Source organism: Fulmarus glacialis, unplaced genomic scaffold (assembly GCF_000690835.1).
Source record: "Fulmarus glacialis isolate BGI_N327 unplaced genomic scaffold, ASM69083v1 scaffold37313, whole genome shotgun sequence".
Taxonomy (NCBI): domain Eukaryota; kingdom Metazoa; phylum Chordata; class Aves; order Procellariiformes; family Procellariidae; genus Fulmarus; species Fulmarus glacialis.
Genome location: NW_009204264.1, coordinates 17897 through 36887, shown reverse-complemented (window position 1 = coordinate 36887; position 18991 = coordinate 17897). Strand labels below are relative to the sequence as shown.

At 38.6% G+C, this 18991-nt stretch overlaps 1 protein-coding gene across 1 annotated transcript in view; it reads right to left on the bottom strand.

The window, feature by feature from the left end:
• Positions 1-548: 548 nt before the first annotated feature.
• The window catches only part of PAPD7 (PAP associated domain containing 7), a gene marked incomplete at its 3' end in the record, with an annotated part of 36158 nt that continues 17715 nt past the window's right edge, over positions 549-18991 (bottom strand). The window contains exons 5-10 of the mRNA XM_009574932.1: positions 17796-17903; positions 16934-17062; positions 15630-15843; positions 8836-8962; positions 983-1083; positions 549-721 (exon numbers count right to left, since the gene is read on the bottom strand). Coding sequence (XP_009573227.1) covers positions 549-721; positions 983-1083; positions 8836-8962; positions 15630-15843; positions 16934-17062; positions 17796-17903 — 852 coding nt within the window. The remainder of the gene's footprint in view (positions 722-982; positions 1084-8835; positions 8963-15629; positions 15844-16933; positions 17063-17795; positions 17904-18991) is intronic.

The following is an 18991-nucleotide window of genomic DNA, read 5'->3' as shown; positions in this document are numbered from 1 at the left end:
TCCTCTTCCAGGAAGTTACAATAAAGCCCAGCAATTACTTTCAAATTGCACTTTCAAACAAAGAAGCTGACTGTAAGACTTTACATACGAGGGCCCCATTACCATTAAAACATGAACTGACTGCTTGGCTGAAAATAGTAAGGAATATTATTCACCTTCACAGCATGATATGATGTTCATGTTCCATTTGGGGTGTGGGGAAAAAGGACCAGAATTTGACAACGGGAGATTCTGCTTGATGGGAAGATTTATGAAGATATATTTCTACTCTTCTACTTAATTAGCTACTGTTAACTTAGGTTTTTATATTTTATTACATCTAAGTACTACCACAAAGAGAATTGAAGATTTAGGATGGAATTAAGAACCATTTAATTTAATGAAAACATATTTGATTTCAGTAATTTTTCTGAGCAGAGGAAGCTATTAATTTGCTGTAGCAGCTTAGGGATGGTATCACATTAACTGCTGTTGTACCAGTTGAGGCTTTGAAGAGTATGATAAACTCTGCTTCTTATTAGTTTAACCCATTAAAAGAAAAAGCTTACAATGTCACTGCCGGAGAGTGATGATACAGAAGAGGCAGATGAGCCAGAGGATAACTGTTGTGTACTAGCCAATGACAAAGCCAAGCGTTGGTTGTAAGATGGTTCAGAGTCTCTGTTCTGTTGCTGTTCTCCATTGCACGGAGCTATCTGGTCTCTTATTTTCAACCTATTATCTGTTAACAGAAAACATAAGGATCACTTAAGGGCACAGAATACAAACACATGGGCCTTAAAGTCTAAGAAGAGCTGCAGTTTAACAAGCTAACTGAAAAACAGGCTCAGAAAAAACTAGTCTTGGGTTAGAAAGTTACAAATTCCTTTTATTTTTTCCTACATATCTGAAAAGTGATTAATTTCAAGGCATGAGTATTTTGAATTACATCAAATTCAAGAAAAAGTTTTAAGTTGGTTTCTAAGATTCCTGCTATACCTACCAAGTTCAGGTGATAAATTAATTTTGCTCCCCCACTTCTTTTTAATCCAGGCCCTGTAGTCAATCACTTCTTGGGTCACTTTGATGATTCTACCTAATGTGCTAAAAAAATTTTTCAATTAAGTATTAAACAAAGACGGTTGGTTACATATTTGCAAGCATTTCAACAAGCAATCAAATTATGCTAAAATTCAGTCTAAGATATCCCTAACCAAAGAATCATTTTGAATTTTCATTTCCTTAGCGCACCATTTAATCCACTGAAGCATCACAATTTTTAAATTAGTATATTACTTATCTTCTACCATACTAACATGCAAGCACTGACACATAGGTAAGATTTTTACTCTGTATTTCTAAATGGAGTGCATCTTAATTATCAAGAATGTACATGCAGATACCAGTGTACTTGACAAAAGTAATTTACAGGTTCTCACACTTCTCCACACAGAAAATATTTTTTCCACAGAATCTGGATTACAACAGTTATGGGATGCACTAAAGACATTAATATCCCAGCCCTGCAGCGGACCTTCAAGCTGAAGACAGAAACCTTCACTAGTCCTTGCTTACAGATTTACAAGACAACTTAAAAGGTGTAAGATCCCCACAATTATAAAGGAAGTACCATGGATCACGAGGTAGTGGAAACAAGAAACAGACTGGCTCCAAAACCAGAGTAAGTTAGAATTTAAGAAAATTCATAACAGTAAGTGGTTCAGTGCTGAACAGTGACCAGTTATCAAGAAGTATAAAGTAATATTTTTCCAACATACCTTCCCAACATTCAGCTATTTGAATTGCACTTCTTGAGCAGGAGCTGTGTCCTTGTTTGAGAGCTAAACTTTCAAGCTTTCCTTTCATCAGGGACTAGTGGCTGAAACACTAACTATAAACTCCATGCTCAAGATACATGAAGGACTGACTATTGTACAAAAATGGGCTATGAAAAGTTACCATCCTGGAGAAGGTAAAGTTATTTTAGTTTTGAAAATCTTCAATGATTACAATAAAGGTTATTTTGTATTTCACATCATAAAGGTACATTGTACCTGTACTGGAATTTTCTTTTGGTTTAGGTGTGTAATGGGAAGGGAAGACATACATAACCTAAATGTACTCAGACTACCTTTATTAGGTCATTTCATGGTGACACTTTAAAAAGGAGCAATAATTCTCCTACTGGCTTAGGGATTACTATTTCATGCAAGACCGAATACCACATGTTCCATGTTCGGTCTTCCAACTTTAAAGACATGTCAATGTGTTAGTACTGAAAAAGGCAGTCCAGCATTTTAAGCAAACATTGAACCAAATAATATCATCTAAGTTAACAAGTCCAAGAGTTGCAGAAGGGCCTCACGGACAGAATGAATGTCATCCACCATTCTGTTTATTAATGTAGATAAAATGATGCATGTTGGAAAATAAAATCTTGAATTTTACATGTAGAATTAAAGGCGTGATTGTCACCACCCAGCAACTAAAAATCTGGGTTATCATAGGTAATTCTTTGAAAACCACAGTTCAATTGCTAAGTAGAGCACATTAAGAAAGGAACAAATAAAACAGAGAATAGTATTTTGTCAATGTACACTCCCATGACATAACAGCATCTTAAATACTTGATGCAGCTCTGGTTTCTCAATCTCAAAAAGGAAGTTAAGCCAGAGGAGACAGAATGAAGACAGAGATGACCAATACTGCAGAGAATCAGCTGTGGCCCTGAAGTTGCAGTTCCCAAAAGAGTAATGCCAATATGGGACTCAAACAAACACATACTGGGTCTCCTCAGCACTGGGACAGAGAAGGAAATCTTGCAGCTAAAAAGCTTCATCTGAGAATGCCTTCAGAAAGATTTGAGCTTTTACTCCAGAATAACCTATACATTTCACAACCGCTGCCACCTGTGGTCTTAGAACCAGAAAATGAACATGGACTAAATAACACAAGCTCTTATGAAGGAGTTTGTCAAGTCTGAAACTTCTTGGAGTACTTTCCCAGAAGCAAATCAATAGTCATGCCTTCATATACCAGAATGAAAATGAATGATTATAGGATGGTATTTTTATCAGCCTGGGTGACTGATATACTAAAAATGCCTGCTATCAAATAGATGTAATGGGTGAAACTACTGCTACACCAACAATTATGGCAGAGTTGCACATACAGAACCTGGCAATCTCTTCTCTCACTAGCTCCTTTCACAGAGAATAGAGATCAAAGCCCCAAACTTTCATTTTTGGTAGAAAGGTAGAAAAAAAAGAAATTCACTAAGTTATCAGGTCAGGAGTTCAAAGGCAGATCCATGCTACATTGCTCAGACACCAAAATTAAAAACATTCATTATGAGACATCAGAAACTGAAAGGTGATGAAGGCTATACTGCCATATACTTAATACAGCAGCAAAGAAAGAGGAAGCAAGCGTAATCAAACTAGATACTGCTCTCAAAGAACACCATTCACATATATGGGACTCAAGCACATCCACGAGGTCAGAGAAAAGTTTTTTAAAATAAACATTTAAAAGTTGTGCTTATATCCGTTTTCAGCACTGAAAATGCTTAGGAGCAAAAAAACTATTAATCTGCCCCACGTTTACTATGAGGAAATTCCATGCTTTTGGGGGTTTTTTTGGCCGAGGCCAGAATTTCTACAGATATATGAGACACTCCCACAATTCTTCAAAGATGCTTGTTTGGAAAACGTGGAAAACTAACAGTTAACTGGTTAATAAAATTAGACAGCTCTCCTATGAAAGATGCCCCTTTAAGGTTTTTCCCTTAATATTATCATATAGTAAAACCAGGAATAAACTATTTACATACCTAGTTTATTTTACGGTAAGAGCTTAGAAGCTCCTCTTTTTATACACTGCAAGCCCTCAGTTCACAGGGACACTTTCTAGCTGTCGTTACAGCACAACTACAGTGCAAATAAATCTTAAGATCACTCTTAAAAAGCTCAAATTGCTGACATAAGATTCATTAAATCAAATATCTCCAACCAAGCTCCGCATGAACAAGTGAGTATCAGAGCAGGAAAAAACATGAAGTCTGTGAAGGTCAGTCAAAATAACCGTTCAATAGGCCTTAACTGAACTTATGAAATATGCCCCTGGTATTAAAAGGGCAATATAATCTAAAAGCAGGCTAAGGAGCACCTGAGAAGGATCTGCCTGAGCATGAGGATGGGGGGGTGGAATCTAAAACTGTTACCCAGACAAATATTCTGTGCAGGAGAAGCTGATATTGCTTATGCCTCTTAAGAGACAGCATGCATTCTAGTAACAGCCACCCACCATTCAAGATGTGAAGCAAAGGAAGGACTGTTTCAGACAGCACATTTCTGCTTTCTGTGTCAGCAGATCTAGCAGGCAAATTTAACATTCCCTTTGAAAGCTCCCAGAGCTCCCAGGACTATCTTGGCCAACCAGGGGCAACCCAAACCTAACATACAGACCTGTCAGCAGTTAGATCAGTTGAACTGTATACAAGGAAGAGACCAAACAGCTTTCAAGCACAGAGATGGAAAGATTGCTTTATATATGGCCCAGACTTTTGTTGTTTTGAAGATTATCACCTGCAAATGACAACTCCAGACATGCAGTAACAAAACCCTGCCAAGGCTTCCTCAAACTCTGAACTCTGGCCTGTAGGCATGACAGTCCCTTTCCCTCATCACCTGCATGGTGTGCACCTACTACCACATGTCTGGCACCAATAAGGAGGAACCTGTTACCAATCTGCAACTCTAGGAACTGAAGAAGGGTTTCAAAAGTCTTAGTTATACTGGAAGGGCACATCACAGCAGAACCAGTCTTCCATTCCTCATTTCATATGACCTTGTCTGCCTCCCAGATGTGGCTACGCTGCTGATTAGAGACACAGTCTGAGCACACATTCGTATCTGAACCATGCGACAGGCCAACATGTAAGCCAAAATGCTGACCTACAGACATACATATAAACCTAAGGATGCATCTTTGTCACATCCAGATCAGCATAACTTATGGCTGTCAAATGGTACAATACCACTCTCTCCATCTGCCCCCAAGCGTGAACTCCTGCTGCTTCTCTTGCTTCTGATCTGCCCCATCACGCAGCCACAAGCTGGATCAACTTCTTGACATGACAGAAGTGTTGATGAATTTGTTTTCAGTCAGACCAGAGAGTTCATCTGACTCACCTTCTGACTGCAGGATCGCTAGATCTAATCTAAAGCAAGAGTCAGGAATATACAGACTGAGAAGGAAGAAAAAGGGCAGCTGACAGCAGGCAGCCCACAGATAGTTAGGCTAGACAAGGTAGAGTGTGAAATTGCACCTTAATGTAGAGACCATGGACAGGGTAGTAACAGATAGTCCATTATTTCAAAGAACATGAATCAATGAGCAAGAGCTTGTTGCCAAACATCTGCTAAGGTTTCCTGTGGTTCATCAAGAAACAAAATAAAACTGGGAAAATGGTCACTAACTTGAAACTTCATGTCGAAACAATAGCAACGAAGCTGGTGAAGGGTCTAGAGAACAAGTCTTATGAGGAGCAACTGAGGGAGCTGGGGTTGTTTAGCCTGAAGAAAAGGAGGCTAAGCAATAGGACAAGAGGAAATGGCCTCAAGTTGCACCAGGGGAGGTTTAGACTGGATATTAGGAAAAATTTCTCCACCAAAAAGGTTGTCAGGCCTTGGAACAGGCTGCAGGGAAGTGTTGGAGTCACCATCCCTGGAGGTATTTAAAAGACATGTAAATGTGGTGCTTAGGAACATGGTTTAGTGGTGGACTTGGCAGTGTTAAGTTAACGGTTCGATTCAGATGACCTTAAAGGTCTTTTCCAACCTAAATGGTTCTATGATCCTATGAAAATATCACTCCTTAGACTTCTTTAGGTAGCTCGCTTAAGATGACACACTCTTCTCGAGAGACAGGCTATGGCCAAAGACCATACGAAAGCTATACAAAGCACATACGGACAACTGACCCTTAAGTGGGAACTATCCTGTCCATAACCATATTTTACAGCTAGACTTATGTCCCCATGGCCCCAAATATTAAGAAATCAATCGTGATTTTCAATCACCTTGGCTGAAGTCACAACACCAAACCTGACCTTGCATACAAGTTGTACAGATTCAAAATGGATCAGTCTCCTCATTTTCCTACTAGGAAAACCCCTCCTTCCAAGCTGATGGGAATCTGCTTGCTCTAACAAAATCTACTAAATTGTCTATCAACCTCTCCTGAGCCATTCTTGAAAGAGGATGGGTGAGATAGACTGGGGACAAAACAGTGTTAAGGTAATTTCTGTAGCTGTAAGAATTACCTTCAGGACTCAGCTGATGACAGAAGATAGCTTTCAACTCCCAGTACACTCCAGATGTTGTATTTGGAAGCTTGAATGAAGAGGCTGATAAGAGTGATTTGAATCCACCCCTTATTATTCTGTGGGACTTGTTACTACAGAACACGGACAAGAAAAAGGCCTATGCTGGAAGACCATATTCTGACTCTTTTTTGGTTTTTCCCCTGCACATTGGGAATATCAGAAGCAGCAGCTGGCTAGAAAGCCTTAAATTAACTTAGGCTTGTGCTCCTTTGAGTTAGACTGAAAAAGAGCAGTAATGATGATCACCCAGAAAGATTTGAAATCTACTGAGATTGTCACCTGCAAGATAGGACTCTGTACACAGAAATTTTCCCTGGAAAGAGCCAGTATGAATTCAAACCCACCAGGTAGTTCAAGAACAAACCATTCCACTTAGGGGAAAGTTAGCTCCAATTATGACAAAACTGAACAAACTCAAGTCAGCCTGGGGAGTTCAGCCTCCTGCAAGTTCCTACCCTTTCAAGTGCTCTTCATTTAGTCTCTGTTGATCCTTCTAGTAGAATGTCATACAGCTAGTCACTGCTCTTAAAGGGAGCCCATTGTTTACAGTTTGATCTACCACTAACAAGCCTAGAAAGGGGAAAAAAATGATCAGGACAAAGGGCTCCTGGATGGCTAAGGCTTTAGGTCGGGCCACCAGAAAAGTCTTTATAGAGAGCCTAGACCACTCTGCCTAACAGGTGTAAGAAGGATCTGAAATACACCTGGATTGCCCAAGCACATCAGTTTTAACTAAGAACTGAGACTGGACATGGACTGCTGTTGAGGTTCTGCAACAAACTTGTTTGGACCAAACAGCTCATCATACAGGTTCTTTGGCATTGACAAGACTGGTGCTGGGGGAACTACTTGCATACAGGACTTTGTTGAATGCTGTTCCTCTTGCAACACCACTCCCTTTGACAGAATGGCAAGCCACTGGCATGACGAGTTCTGAGACTCAGACATCACTGGCACAGACAGCCCAGAACTAGCAGAAAGACAAGTCAGATGTACGACACCTGAACACTGCTGCTGGGACTTCTCCCAAGGTTTGAAGTTGTGACAAAATTCAAACATTTTCCCAAATACAGTAAGAAGTGTACATGCGAAGTGCACATGTGAATATTGATTACATCTGAGGCTTCCATTAAATGCATTTACAAACATACTTTTTGATGTCTGTAATAAATACAGGTACCTCATAACAGAATGACTATATTCTTTGGAGAACCACAGAGAAGTTAATGAAGGCCAGGACCCAAGACAAAAGCAAAACTTCAGGAATCCCAAGTTGTTCTATCTATACTTACATAAGAATGAAGTTTCATTCAGCAACAAGATTGTCAGGCCGTACACATTTAACAGATACACCTTTAATCTATCTTAAAACAGCAGTCTCAAATGTCATTGTGCAACACTACGTACCACTCTTCCTAGATCTCCATCACAAGTGCAGTCTCAACCTTTGTGAATTTAACACCATAGAAAACCTAGAGATTCATAGGCACTATTAAAATACTTTTAGTTTTAAATCCACACGGAAGACTGCATCCACTTTGTGGTAAACTTACTATAAGAGAACTATTTCCAATCACGTTAATGCTGGAAGCTAACAGCTTGGCTAGAGTTTGGAATTGTATCTAGATGGTTTATGTGACTTGTTACAGCCGTCCCTCCCTGCAATTAGCTGGGGAGCTCAAAGCCACTGGGATTCTAGGGAAGTCTCAGGGAAGAGATGTCCTCTGGTCTAGCCCCAACTTGTACTGAGGGTTAGAATAACAGATGCTAGAGCAGATACATGAATGAAAATACAACATGGCTGACATGCCTCCATTTTCTTTCTCCTCCCCCTTTCAAAAAACAGAAAGCTTGCAAAGGTGAAAGCTGAGAAAATACTAGCTGTACAGTGTTTCTATGAAAGACATTAAGAACTGCATTAAAAATGGCACGTCTAGAAGTACGCTACTTTTAATGGCAGTTCCGACATTACGGCCAAACTGAACTGGTTCTTTTAACAGCTTAATTACATATCAAGCCTTTTAAAACAGCTTATGGGAGCATGTATTAAAGAAATAGGGAAATTTCTAGCCTTGTTGTCTAGTTTTGTGTCTAAACAAACAATTTGATGACACACATTTTTTTCTGCCGTAGCACAGACATACATCATACCAAACATTAAACGAGTAGACCCTCCTTTGAAATACTTTAAGCAGAATGTTTGAGGAAAGACCAATTTCTTCTGGCTCCCTTCCACACTAAGAGAACCTCACATTGGACTCATCCTGGGTTTTGTCATGCTGTCTTCATTTCAGTGCTGCACATTGAGGCATTACACTCTAATACCACTGGGCAGCCTAAATTTCTGGGCAGATTTCAATACAGCCGCAGTTAAACAATAAATAACAATATTCTTTTTATTGATTTAGACCCAAACATTCCTAATTGATTACACAGACAAATGGATATTCAAAAAGTGGACTAATTACCTCTCAGAATCTCTATTTGGATATGATCTTGCAAGAGGTGATACTGCATGGCTAAGAACAATGTAGGCATAATCAAAAACTTGTTTCACTTGCATGGCACCGTAAGAACTTCTGCCAACGTCGTTTCCTGAAATAATGTGACAGTCATCAGATCATCTTTTTTTAATATCAGTAACCAGAAAATTATTCATACTTAAAGCTCAGAAGCCTTAACAACACAGCTTAATTCTGTTTAAACTGGTTAGCCCACCCTACTCATATCAGGAACAACTAAGTGTGCCTATCTCAATAAAAGAAGCTAAGCTTAGGAATTGACACTTAACATTATGCATTCAATTTACCACTTTTAAAATACCAATGTACCAGCGCCTGAAAGAAACCGAGAATAGAGATCAGCTTAAAGCTCTTATAGCTGTCTTAAGAGGAAACCTACCAAGCTTAAAGCATCATGTCTCACTTACCAGTAGAGTTTCTGCAGGCCAAATTCAGCTTAAAATTCCACTTGTGCAACCACATCATCTTCACAGGGCCAGGTATACTTAGATCAACCCCTACTTAACCTTATCAAAACTACAGATTAATAGACTGACACAGATTACTTATCTCCACAGGATAAACCAGTTTGTCAAAATCTATCACAGAGGATTCCAGAAGTTTGTACAGCATTGTTTTTTTATCAGGTTAGTGGCACTTCTTGACTGCCCCTCTTTAAGCATGAGACATTTATAACGGAACTCCTTCCAAATCCAGTGCCATGTGTGAGGAACTGCAGAAGTTAAGAACATGCTAAAGCTTCTGTATCAGCGACAATGTACAAACATTGGTCTCCCATTTGACACCTAGAAAAATTCGGCTATTACTAGCAATAAGAAACATCTGGGGGTTTTTTTGTAGATATATTTGGCACCAGACACCAAAGGTTCACCGTCACCACTCAATTTAAGAAACACAAAGAAAACTTCCTTCAAATTGCATGTCTAAAATACAGACTAGATCTTGAGTGGGTAGAAAGCTGCTTACAGTACAAGATTCCCTCCTTCAGAATGATGCTTGAAATGCTATGAGAACACTGGAAAGGGATGAACCACTGCATGGTGGTGTTGGGTTAAGGGTTGGACTTGATGATCTTAGAGGTCTTTTCCAACCTTAATGATTCTATGAGTCTATGATTCTATGTTTATTTTAAGCTTGAAAATCAGATCAGGGCCCACGAACAAGCTTTAATGAAAAATCCGCTTTGAAAATTGATGGGTAAAGGACAGAATCTATCCTTTGGAGGACTGAATCCAATGAGGCTGAATTTGACTTTAGAGGAACCCTTCACTCTCAGTATTTTGGCCAGCAAGCCATTATAGACAAATATGCTGAGGTCTGCCATCCAGGGGAAAAAAAACAGCCTTGGCTTTACTACCTGACAACACATTTTAGTCCTCCAAGATTCTCAACCATAATGCCACTTTAACAGAAAAGCATAATCAATGAAAACAGACTGGGAACATAAGAGCATTTTGGGAACACAAAATTTCTTCAGTAATTTATATGGTCAAACAAAAACTGATCAAGAAATACTTCCTGTTTACTGAAGTAACTAAGTATCTTGTTCTGAATGCACCGCTGCAGTATCCAGCAGCTACTAGGCTCAAAATTACAGAAGCCTCTCTAAAAGGCGTATTTGCAATTGGACTCTATCCTGAAGTAGAAGCAGACACCAATGTAGGCCTCGGACAGTAAATCTAGGAAGAAACACGTTGTAGTTAAGTTCAGAGCTGCACTACAAATTAGCAGAGGACTTCAAAAAGGACTTAGTCCGAAGGCAGCTGAATAAAGACCAAAGTATTTCAATGGTCAGGAAATCAGAACTCAAAAATGTTAATTCTACCAGAAAAACAATGATTAATTCAGTACAGGTTTTCCAGGGGCAGGACACATTGTTGTGTCCTGCAACAATGCCACCTTCCACATAACAACAGGCTAAACATATATACAAAAGAGAATTAAATTGAAAAGCAATACAGAAATGGAATATATACAAGTGGCTAAACAGACATAACTGCACCTACCACTAAATTCGAGTCCATCTGTGGTTGGACTCGATGATCTTAAGGGTCTTTTCCAACCTAAATGATTCTATAAATTCACATAACAGGAATTAAGAACACACACTTAAACAAATTGCATTAGTTTAGTCTAATCTGGTGCTAAGGCAGCTACATTTGACATGCATCCTGCATGGAGTTACACCAAAATGAAGACACTGCTGCTACAAACTGTTGGTTACTCCTTTCATCAGTTGTTGCCACCTCTACTATTGTGCCAGCAAAAGAAATCATAAGCCTTCCTTAACCCACTTATGGCAAACTCAGGCAGTTTAGTTTAAACCACCAATGAAGTTGTGTATGTGTCTTGATTGAAGCAGATTTGAGAACAGAGGCAGGACAGCTTATGCCATAGCATGCCTAGGTTCCTGGATTGCTTCATTCTGCACCTGTAATTAGTTCATAAAAATGTCTGAATAAACATGTCTTATTCGATTATACAGTCTGCAGAGCTTCTGACTTGCACTGCAGCTGAAAAGCAGGTATGGAAGCCAAAGCTACTATGCGAGCTACTGTCAACTGTACCAGTCAAGTCTGTATAGCCCTACCCAATCCAGAAAGCAATATACTAAAGCAGACAGAAGATCACATATTTGCATTTGCTGTCCTGAATAGATTTTATTCCGACAGATCGTTCTCATTAGCAGATCACGTCTTACATACCTGAGCATCCTTCGTCACAATCTACAGACTGATCAGTTAAACCACGTAAGCCAAATGCTTTCACTCTTTAAAAAACACAAAATCATACAGACTTCAATCCTCAGATGAACATTAGTAGATAACAATGGTGTGTGATTTCATGTATAATTCAATCCTCATTCTTTCTTACAAAGCCTTCATCCCTAAAGGAGCATGTCTAAGATTTCCATCACTCACTATCAGTATTACCACTCTGTCAGGTACCTTTCCATTACCTGAAGCAGTTTTAAGAACGTGGCCTGGAAAGGTAAAAGTAAGACCATGAGTTAGGACTGAAGCAGATCCATTTATGTTAAGCTATTATCTAGTAAGCACCTTTTTGCAACATTTAGCATTAAAGGGGTTCTTTCAGATGCTAACTTCAATGTATCTGTGTATTTTTATAAATGCATATATTTTATATACACACACATTTGCAGGTTCTAATGAAAAGTAGCAGATATTGAAAAGCTGCCATGAATAACTTTGAGCAGCCACTAAGGCTAGAACAGATAATCCCAATAGTTGTTGCCAATCTCAAATCTAATTACTTCCTGTATTTGTGACCCATCAAGATGCAGAAGCAAGCAACACGAAGCATAATTAGTCCTGAAGTTAAAGAGTCTCTTTTCAAAGAACACGCATTGAATTTAAGGTTTAGAACTTTTGTTAGTGCCCACAGCAATTCAGAATGAAGAACAACCTTTCTCATTAAGGGAGCAGCACAGGTGGAACTCCAAGTCTTAAACTGCGATTTAGCTACTCTTGCCACTACCAATCTGAACCAAGATCAAAATCATACCTGTTCTGAGCATCAGAAATGTCTGAAGGACCTTGATAATCACGTGATTCACAAAGGCATAAAATAATAAGCTTCCCTAACAACCTGCTGAATAAATGCCAAGTTTGTTTTACAACCACAGATTAAAGATTTGTCACCTGCAACCAGAGTCATGTCTTCCAAGACAGGATACTGCTAGACCAACTCCGCACAAACCTCTTCTAGGATGATATCATCTACCCTGCTCCAACATGTTCCTGTGAACAGACTTCCGAGTGCCTGGTTTTGCAGTTCTCCTAAATGAATGCTTTCACTTTTTAGACAAAGAGAGGACAACTGCTTTGAGAAACTGAAATGGTGGCAGCTACCAGATGTTTATAGAAACTCCCTTCTTTGGATGATGCTAAGGGAAAGATTTTCATCTCATTACCCTGTCCTAGGACACTAACTCAAGATGAAGAATCTTAGGCTATGTACGAAGGCAAAGTATAAACTACCACTTCAAAATGCATCACCGGTTACATTAGCCTGACATCTCAAATCCAGTTTTCAACACACTTCCCACTTCAAGTATAGACTCCTGACATCTTTGTCGGAATCTTTGTTCTCAAATCACAGAAATTATAATCCTCTAGCACCTAATAATCAGTCTTTGAGAATCTCAGAGGAAACCCTACAGCACCCAGGAGAATCTGAGCAAAACCCACTACAACCAAAACAGCAACACAACAGGTTGATGCCTGTTCCTTCCAAATCTAGTAACTAACAGAAGGTACTGAACAGATAGAACTGAAGTATCATATCCTTCTAATGACATCATTTATCTGTTAGACAGACATCACCATTTCACACTGAAGAAAAAACAGTTCCTCCAACTTAAAATAACTAACCCCACCGAACTTAATCCTGTCCCCTACAAGACTGTCTAAAGTTATTCTTGTGAGTTATACCTTTCAGCATTCTATTGCTGAACCAGTGAATACACTCATAGGAGCGACTTTTACACTACTTGGATAATCTTGCGAAATTGAAAGGCTTTTTTTCCATCCCTATATTTTTTGTCTTATTTCTGGATTAAAAAGTCATCTTTCGAAGTCTTCTTCTAAGGCTTAACCAGAACTATACAGAAAGCTGTGATCAGGGTAAAAAAGGATTGCAAAAAAAGATTAAAAACTTGCGCATACAGTGCAAAAACAGATTTGAGGGAAAAATTCTACAGCAGCTTATGGTAACTGAAGTCAAGAAACAACTGTGTCCACTCTACCAAAATACTTGTTCCCATCTCCTCCACAATACTGGCACTGACCCTCATGGAGTTAGACATTGAGTGGATCTGACCACAAACTAATCAAGCAGAGATGACGACTTTTCAACTGGTCAAGGACCTGAACCCTTGGAAAAGCTTTTTTGTACTGGGACACACGCAGTAACAGAACTAAACTAATTAACAGAATTCTAGACATTTTCTAGATACGTTTGACAGGTACTTTTAGATACTGTAAGAATATATGGTTAAGTCTAGATCTAAGGAGGCTGTATTCATGATTCAAAGAGCCATCCTATAGGTTCTATATAATTTTCCTCCTAGTTCCATCAGGCAAGTTCTGAAGCTCTGTGATAGCTGCCAGAAAATATCCCTATGGGACACAGTGGTCACATAACTTGAAGTCATTGTCAGCTTTCATTTCCCTTTCCAAAACACTTTCTCTCCTGTAAGAATTACATTATCTCAGCCCATATAACCACAGCTAAAATTTAATTTTTATCAACTCTTTGATGGCATCTAACTAGAGATCTTTCTTCTATAGTTCTTTGCTTCTGCAAGATTTATCCTAGGAGGAACAGTTTAGAACCCCTACTGGACTTGAAATTTATGGTTTTTTGCTTCTCTGAAGAGTCATTGAAGAGAAGAAAAAATTCCACAGCACTATTAGCAGCGATTAAAACCTTGTGCAGCATACATAATTTCTTCTCTTTCAGTCCTCGGCAGATAGGAAGGAACAGAACTGGAGGACAGTAAAGGTTTTTGACTCTAAAGAAACGTGGCTCATGCTGCTACCCAAATGGGTCTTCAGGCAAGTACACAGCTACTGAAGGAAATCTCAGTAACGCAATGAAAGGTCTGCAAAATCACACTTATGCCTGGCCAAGTGCAAGAGTCATGATGGACACAAACTCAGAGCTACAAACATATCAGAGATGTAGTTAGACAAATAAGTATCTTAGATTGCAACCTGTTCTAGGGAACTATGAACATTCAGCATAATGAGTGTTTAGAAAAATGCCAGACTTCAGCTCCTGATCCATGGTATTTGCTTTAAAAGTGCTGTACATAAGCAGTCTACCCACAAGACATGACAGTATGGAGTTTGAGTGCCAATTACATTCTAGAAATACTAATGCTGAAGTCCAAATTAACTGAAAACTGACTTCGTTAAAAAACTGTTTTGAAATTTCAGCTACTTGTGACGGTCTAAATAGAATCCAAACTGAATACTATAAAGCTGGAAATTTTTTTCAGGAGCTCAGCCAAAATTAATCTTGATTACTTTGAAGGTTACGGAATCAAAACCAACTCTTAAAGAAAAAAAAATATTTTAAGTTATTTACTTTCAAAAGTACACGCAACGATAACTGGCATTCTCTAAAGGCTGCTGTGCAGCACAGAAGCCAGTTATGCAAACCACTCTTCACATCAACACCATAATACAGCTGCTCCCTTGCTACACATTCATGGACATACACCCATGTTTCTGTGCAGTCTCTACTGCACCGCCCTGCAGGACAGTACCTCATCTGCAGCGTTTCTTTCCCATATGGTATAATTTATCTGAAGTACAGCACCACAGACTGTGACCAGAAAAGCTACATCTTCCATTCTCATTCTCTCATAATGAACAACGGAGAGCTGTTCCTACTAACAAACCCCCTTCCAGGATTTCCTGGACCTCTTCCTTTTGCTACCCTTCAGCACTGTTAGAGAATCTTACACACTCAACACAGTTCTGAATCTCCAACGCATTATGTGTCTGCACTGTTTGCATGCAATCCAATTTACTCAGGCTATGAATCTTGGGAGACTTCAGGTCCCTATCCTTTAGCCCACTCCGTAACTGTGCCTCGACACCAGCGCAGCGTCTTAACTCACTTCACAGACTTTAGGGACTCTGACGTAAGCTGTGAGAGCACAAGTTGAGCCAGAGCTCCGGAATATTGGAAGAAGTGTACAATCTTACCAGGCAGGAGAGGATCTTCAATACATAGCATGGATGGTCTGTATCCATTAGTCATGACTTTCATGATTTCTTCTTTGGCAATATAGGCACCTCCATTTTTTATTCTAATACCAGTTTTCAAGTAGTTAAAATTCCTTCCATAAAGTTCAAAAAATTCTATCAGAAGCATTCCAAGGTTTTCATCAGCTCTTCTGGCATCAATTCTTGGATGCAGCTGTGACACAGAACAGTAATTATTAAAAATTAATGCTTTTCATACCATAACACAGTGCAACAAAAAGCTCTCATTTAAACAGCTGAGTATAATCTCTTACACAAGTCTGAATTGAGTCATTAATTCTTCATGTACTTAAACTACTTTCATATAACCAAGAGGGGGCAGCACTTCAGCAGTATCTGGAAGCCACAGAATTCTTTCTTCCCTCCTCTTCCAGCTTTTTGAGGATTAGTAAATTCTTTTCCCTAATCCAAAAGCAATAAAGAAGTACTGCATACTACATTACAGCTTAATTAGTAACAAAGCAATACCTGATTTTTCACAGAAAATCCATCGGTCTTAATATTTTCAGAAGCAGGGGGGGAATCTATTTACCCCAATTGAAATACAGTTCTTTTCTCAATCTCCTCATATTATATATGGTATGTAAAATCTACAGTAACATTTCAATTAATCATTAACAGCAGCAGAATATATAGGTTTTTCCATTATTACAGCTGCTGAGAGACGCTAACACTGTACCTCATCACACTCGTACAAAGCTTACTGTCACAAAAATGTAATGGAAGAAGTTATAACTCATTAGCTATTTCACCAGTTACCTACAATATCTGCCAGTTTTAAGTATGTCAAAACCTAACCAACATATAATTAAAAAACAACTTGACTGATTTCATAATTTTAATAAACACTGAAATCAACTACTCTGCACATTCAGTACCAGTAGTCTAGGAAGCAACAGACTTAAACTGCATCCTGGCAGATTTACAAAACACCAGTAAGATGATTCAGGTACTGGAATAGGCTGCCCATGAAGGTAGCATAATCCACATCACAGGCCCTGGTATAGCACAGCCTCTATGCCGTTCACAAGGCTCCTGCTGCTGTTCCAGTTCACACAGTGAACAGAAGTTCTTAGAAGTTTAAGAGGTAGTCCATAGGAGCTGCCAATGATCAAACACCTAGAGCCGTAACAGGAAAGCTGTGCATTGCTAGGGGAGTCTAAAGAAACAGCACCGTAACAGGGCATAAGCACAGAAACCAAAATATTTTAAAGAACACAGAAACAAATAAGGAACAGACTTACCTGCAGGAAACTAATTGCCATTAAAATTAGGCTGTAAGAGCTAATTCCACCAGTAAAAACTTCATTCAAGTCCCTCTGAAGGAGGAACTGTTTTAATACTAAAATCAAGTAAGGCAGCAAAGAATATTTCTGCAAAGCAAAATAAGTCTTATCAATGACAATGTCAACATTCCAAAACAAAGAAAGAACTACACAATCTCAACACAAGAAGATTCATCTTCTAATACAAAAATGTTATTCAGTAGTGTGCTATAAAGTGTTTCCACAGAAAGAACTGAAACATGCTTTTTTTTTGTTCTAGAAACAGATGAATAGACTTCAACTCTTATTTGATCAAACAGCTTACATATCAAATTTATCCCCACCCACCCAACAGGAAAATTTTTATATTCTTCTTTGAATGCCAGTGTCGCTCTTTATAGTCAAAGCTTTCCATCTAAACAGTACTTTTACTGCAGAGCATAAAAGTAAACTTCATTTTAAGTATGTAGCTACAGAAGAGTTGTTTTTAGGCAATGTTTAGCAAGATAGTATTCATAATCAAGCATCACTTAAATTCAAGGTAAGCAAAACTTGAACAGACTTGCTTTAGAAGCAAAGTTTAGTACCTATCTGCAGATCTAGATGTGATTGTAGAAGTCCTTTCAGTGTACAGGTTTATCCACACAAACACCTAGCACTCGAAGGCAACACTGAATAGATACCAGTAGAAAATAAATTAAAATATCCATGTTTAATTAGTATTAATGAAAACAGTCTTCAGCAATAAATTTTCAAAAGTCTTAAGCCATACCAAAAAAGGTTTGCTAAGCATCTGGCACATCGTTGGTAAGTAATATAACATTCATTATATGGCTGATACCTTCATGTATTCCTTGATAAATCGAGCTGCCTTCACACCAGTTTCTACATTAAAACTGATGTCAACTTTCACTTCTGTCTCCTGGTCAGTAAGTTTTATTATTGGTACCTGAAAAGATTAAAACAAGGTTTTATGAATCCCCAGAAATGCAACACTGGTGCTATTCTCCAGCTTACTCACTTAAGACAGACGCACGGATACTATCAGTCCAAATGAATGCAACTATCAAGACAAGGAAACATGTTTTTGAGAAAAGATAACAATCCTAACTTGACTAACAAGCGAACACTTTTTAATGAGGTGATTAAAAACACCTGTATGTGTGGTACATGATCACATTAACTTAGATCACTCATGTACTCTCCTATAGCTATTAGATATCTGCCTTCATAGCTGCAATATCAGTGTTTTGTAAGGCAACCAAATTTACTTAATTTAATGACTCACTGCTGTTAATAGGAGACATTCTACTCTCATAACCTCTGGGAACTGCATTCATCTGACCCAGCACTGCACCATTCACTTACTAAACTGACAGACGACTAGCCTATCAGAAAAAATAAAGCACCGTCTGTTGGTTTATCAAGCTGAACTGGTTCACTGCAGAGTCAAATGAAAGCCAGAACGGATAAAAGCAAAGCAGGAGTAGCAATACTTCCTCTTCTGGCAGCAATAAAATATTATAGAACTACTGAATAGGTAGTTCAGTCTCACACCACCACCTTGAAGGCAGTGTCCTACAAAATCATCTTACAATCATAACCTAAACTTCATCTGATAAGATTTATTTTAAATTGAACTTCTTGTATTTTTAATCTGAAATGGAAAACAAAAAAGAGCAGAAGTATAGCATCACTTTATACCAACAGCAGAGGGAATAAAATAAGAAAGGCTAGTAAAATTGATAAGCCTAGCCTAGTGCCATTTTTCATCACTAACTGGTATCACTGATTCTGAAAATCCCACTCATTCTCAGGTAAACCAAAGATGACCAGAGCTAATGTTATATACTGCTACTCCAACGGAAGCCATAGGAATCTCGTGGACCTAAAAGAGTCACCCTATTTCAGAGACCACAAAATGTAACAGCTTGCTAGAAGAAGTCTGGAATACTCTGCTTAGTCTCCTGGAGAAAACACCACTTACTCAGCAATATAAAATTCTCATACTTTAAGTTTTTAGTATATTCAAGTGAT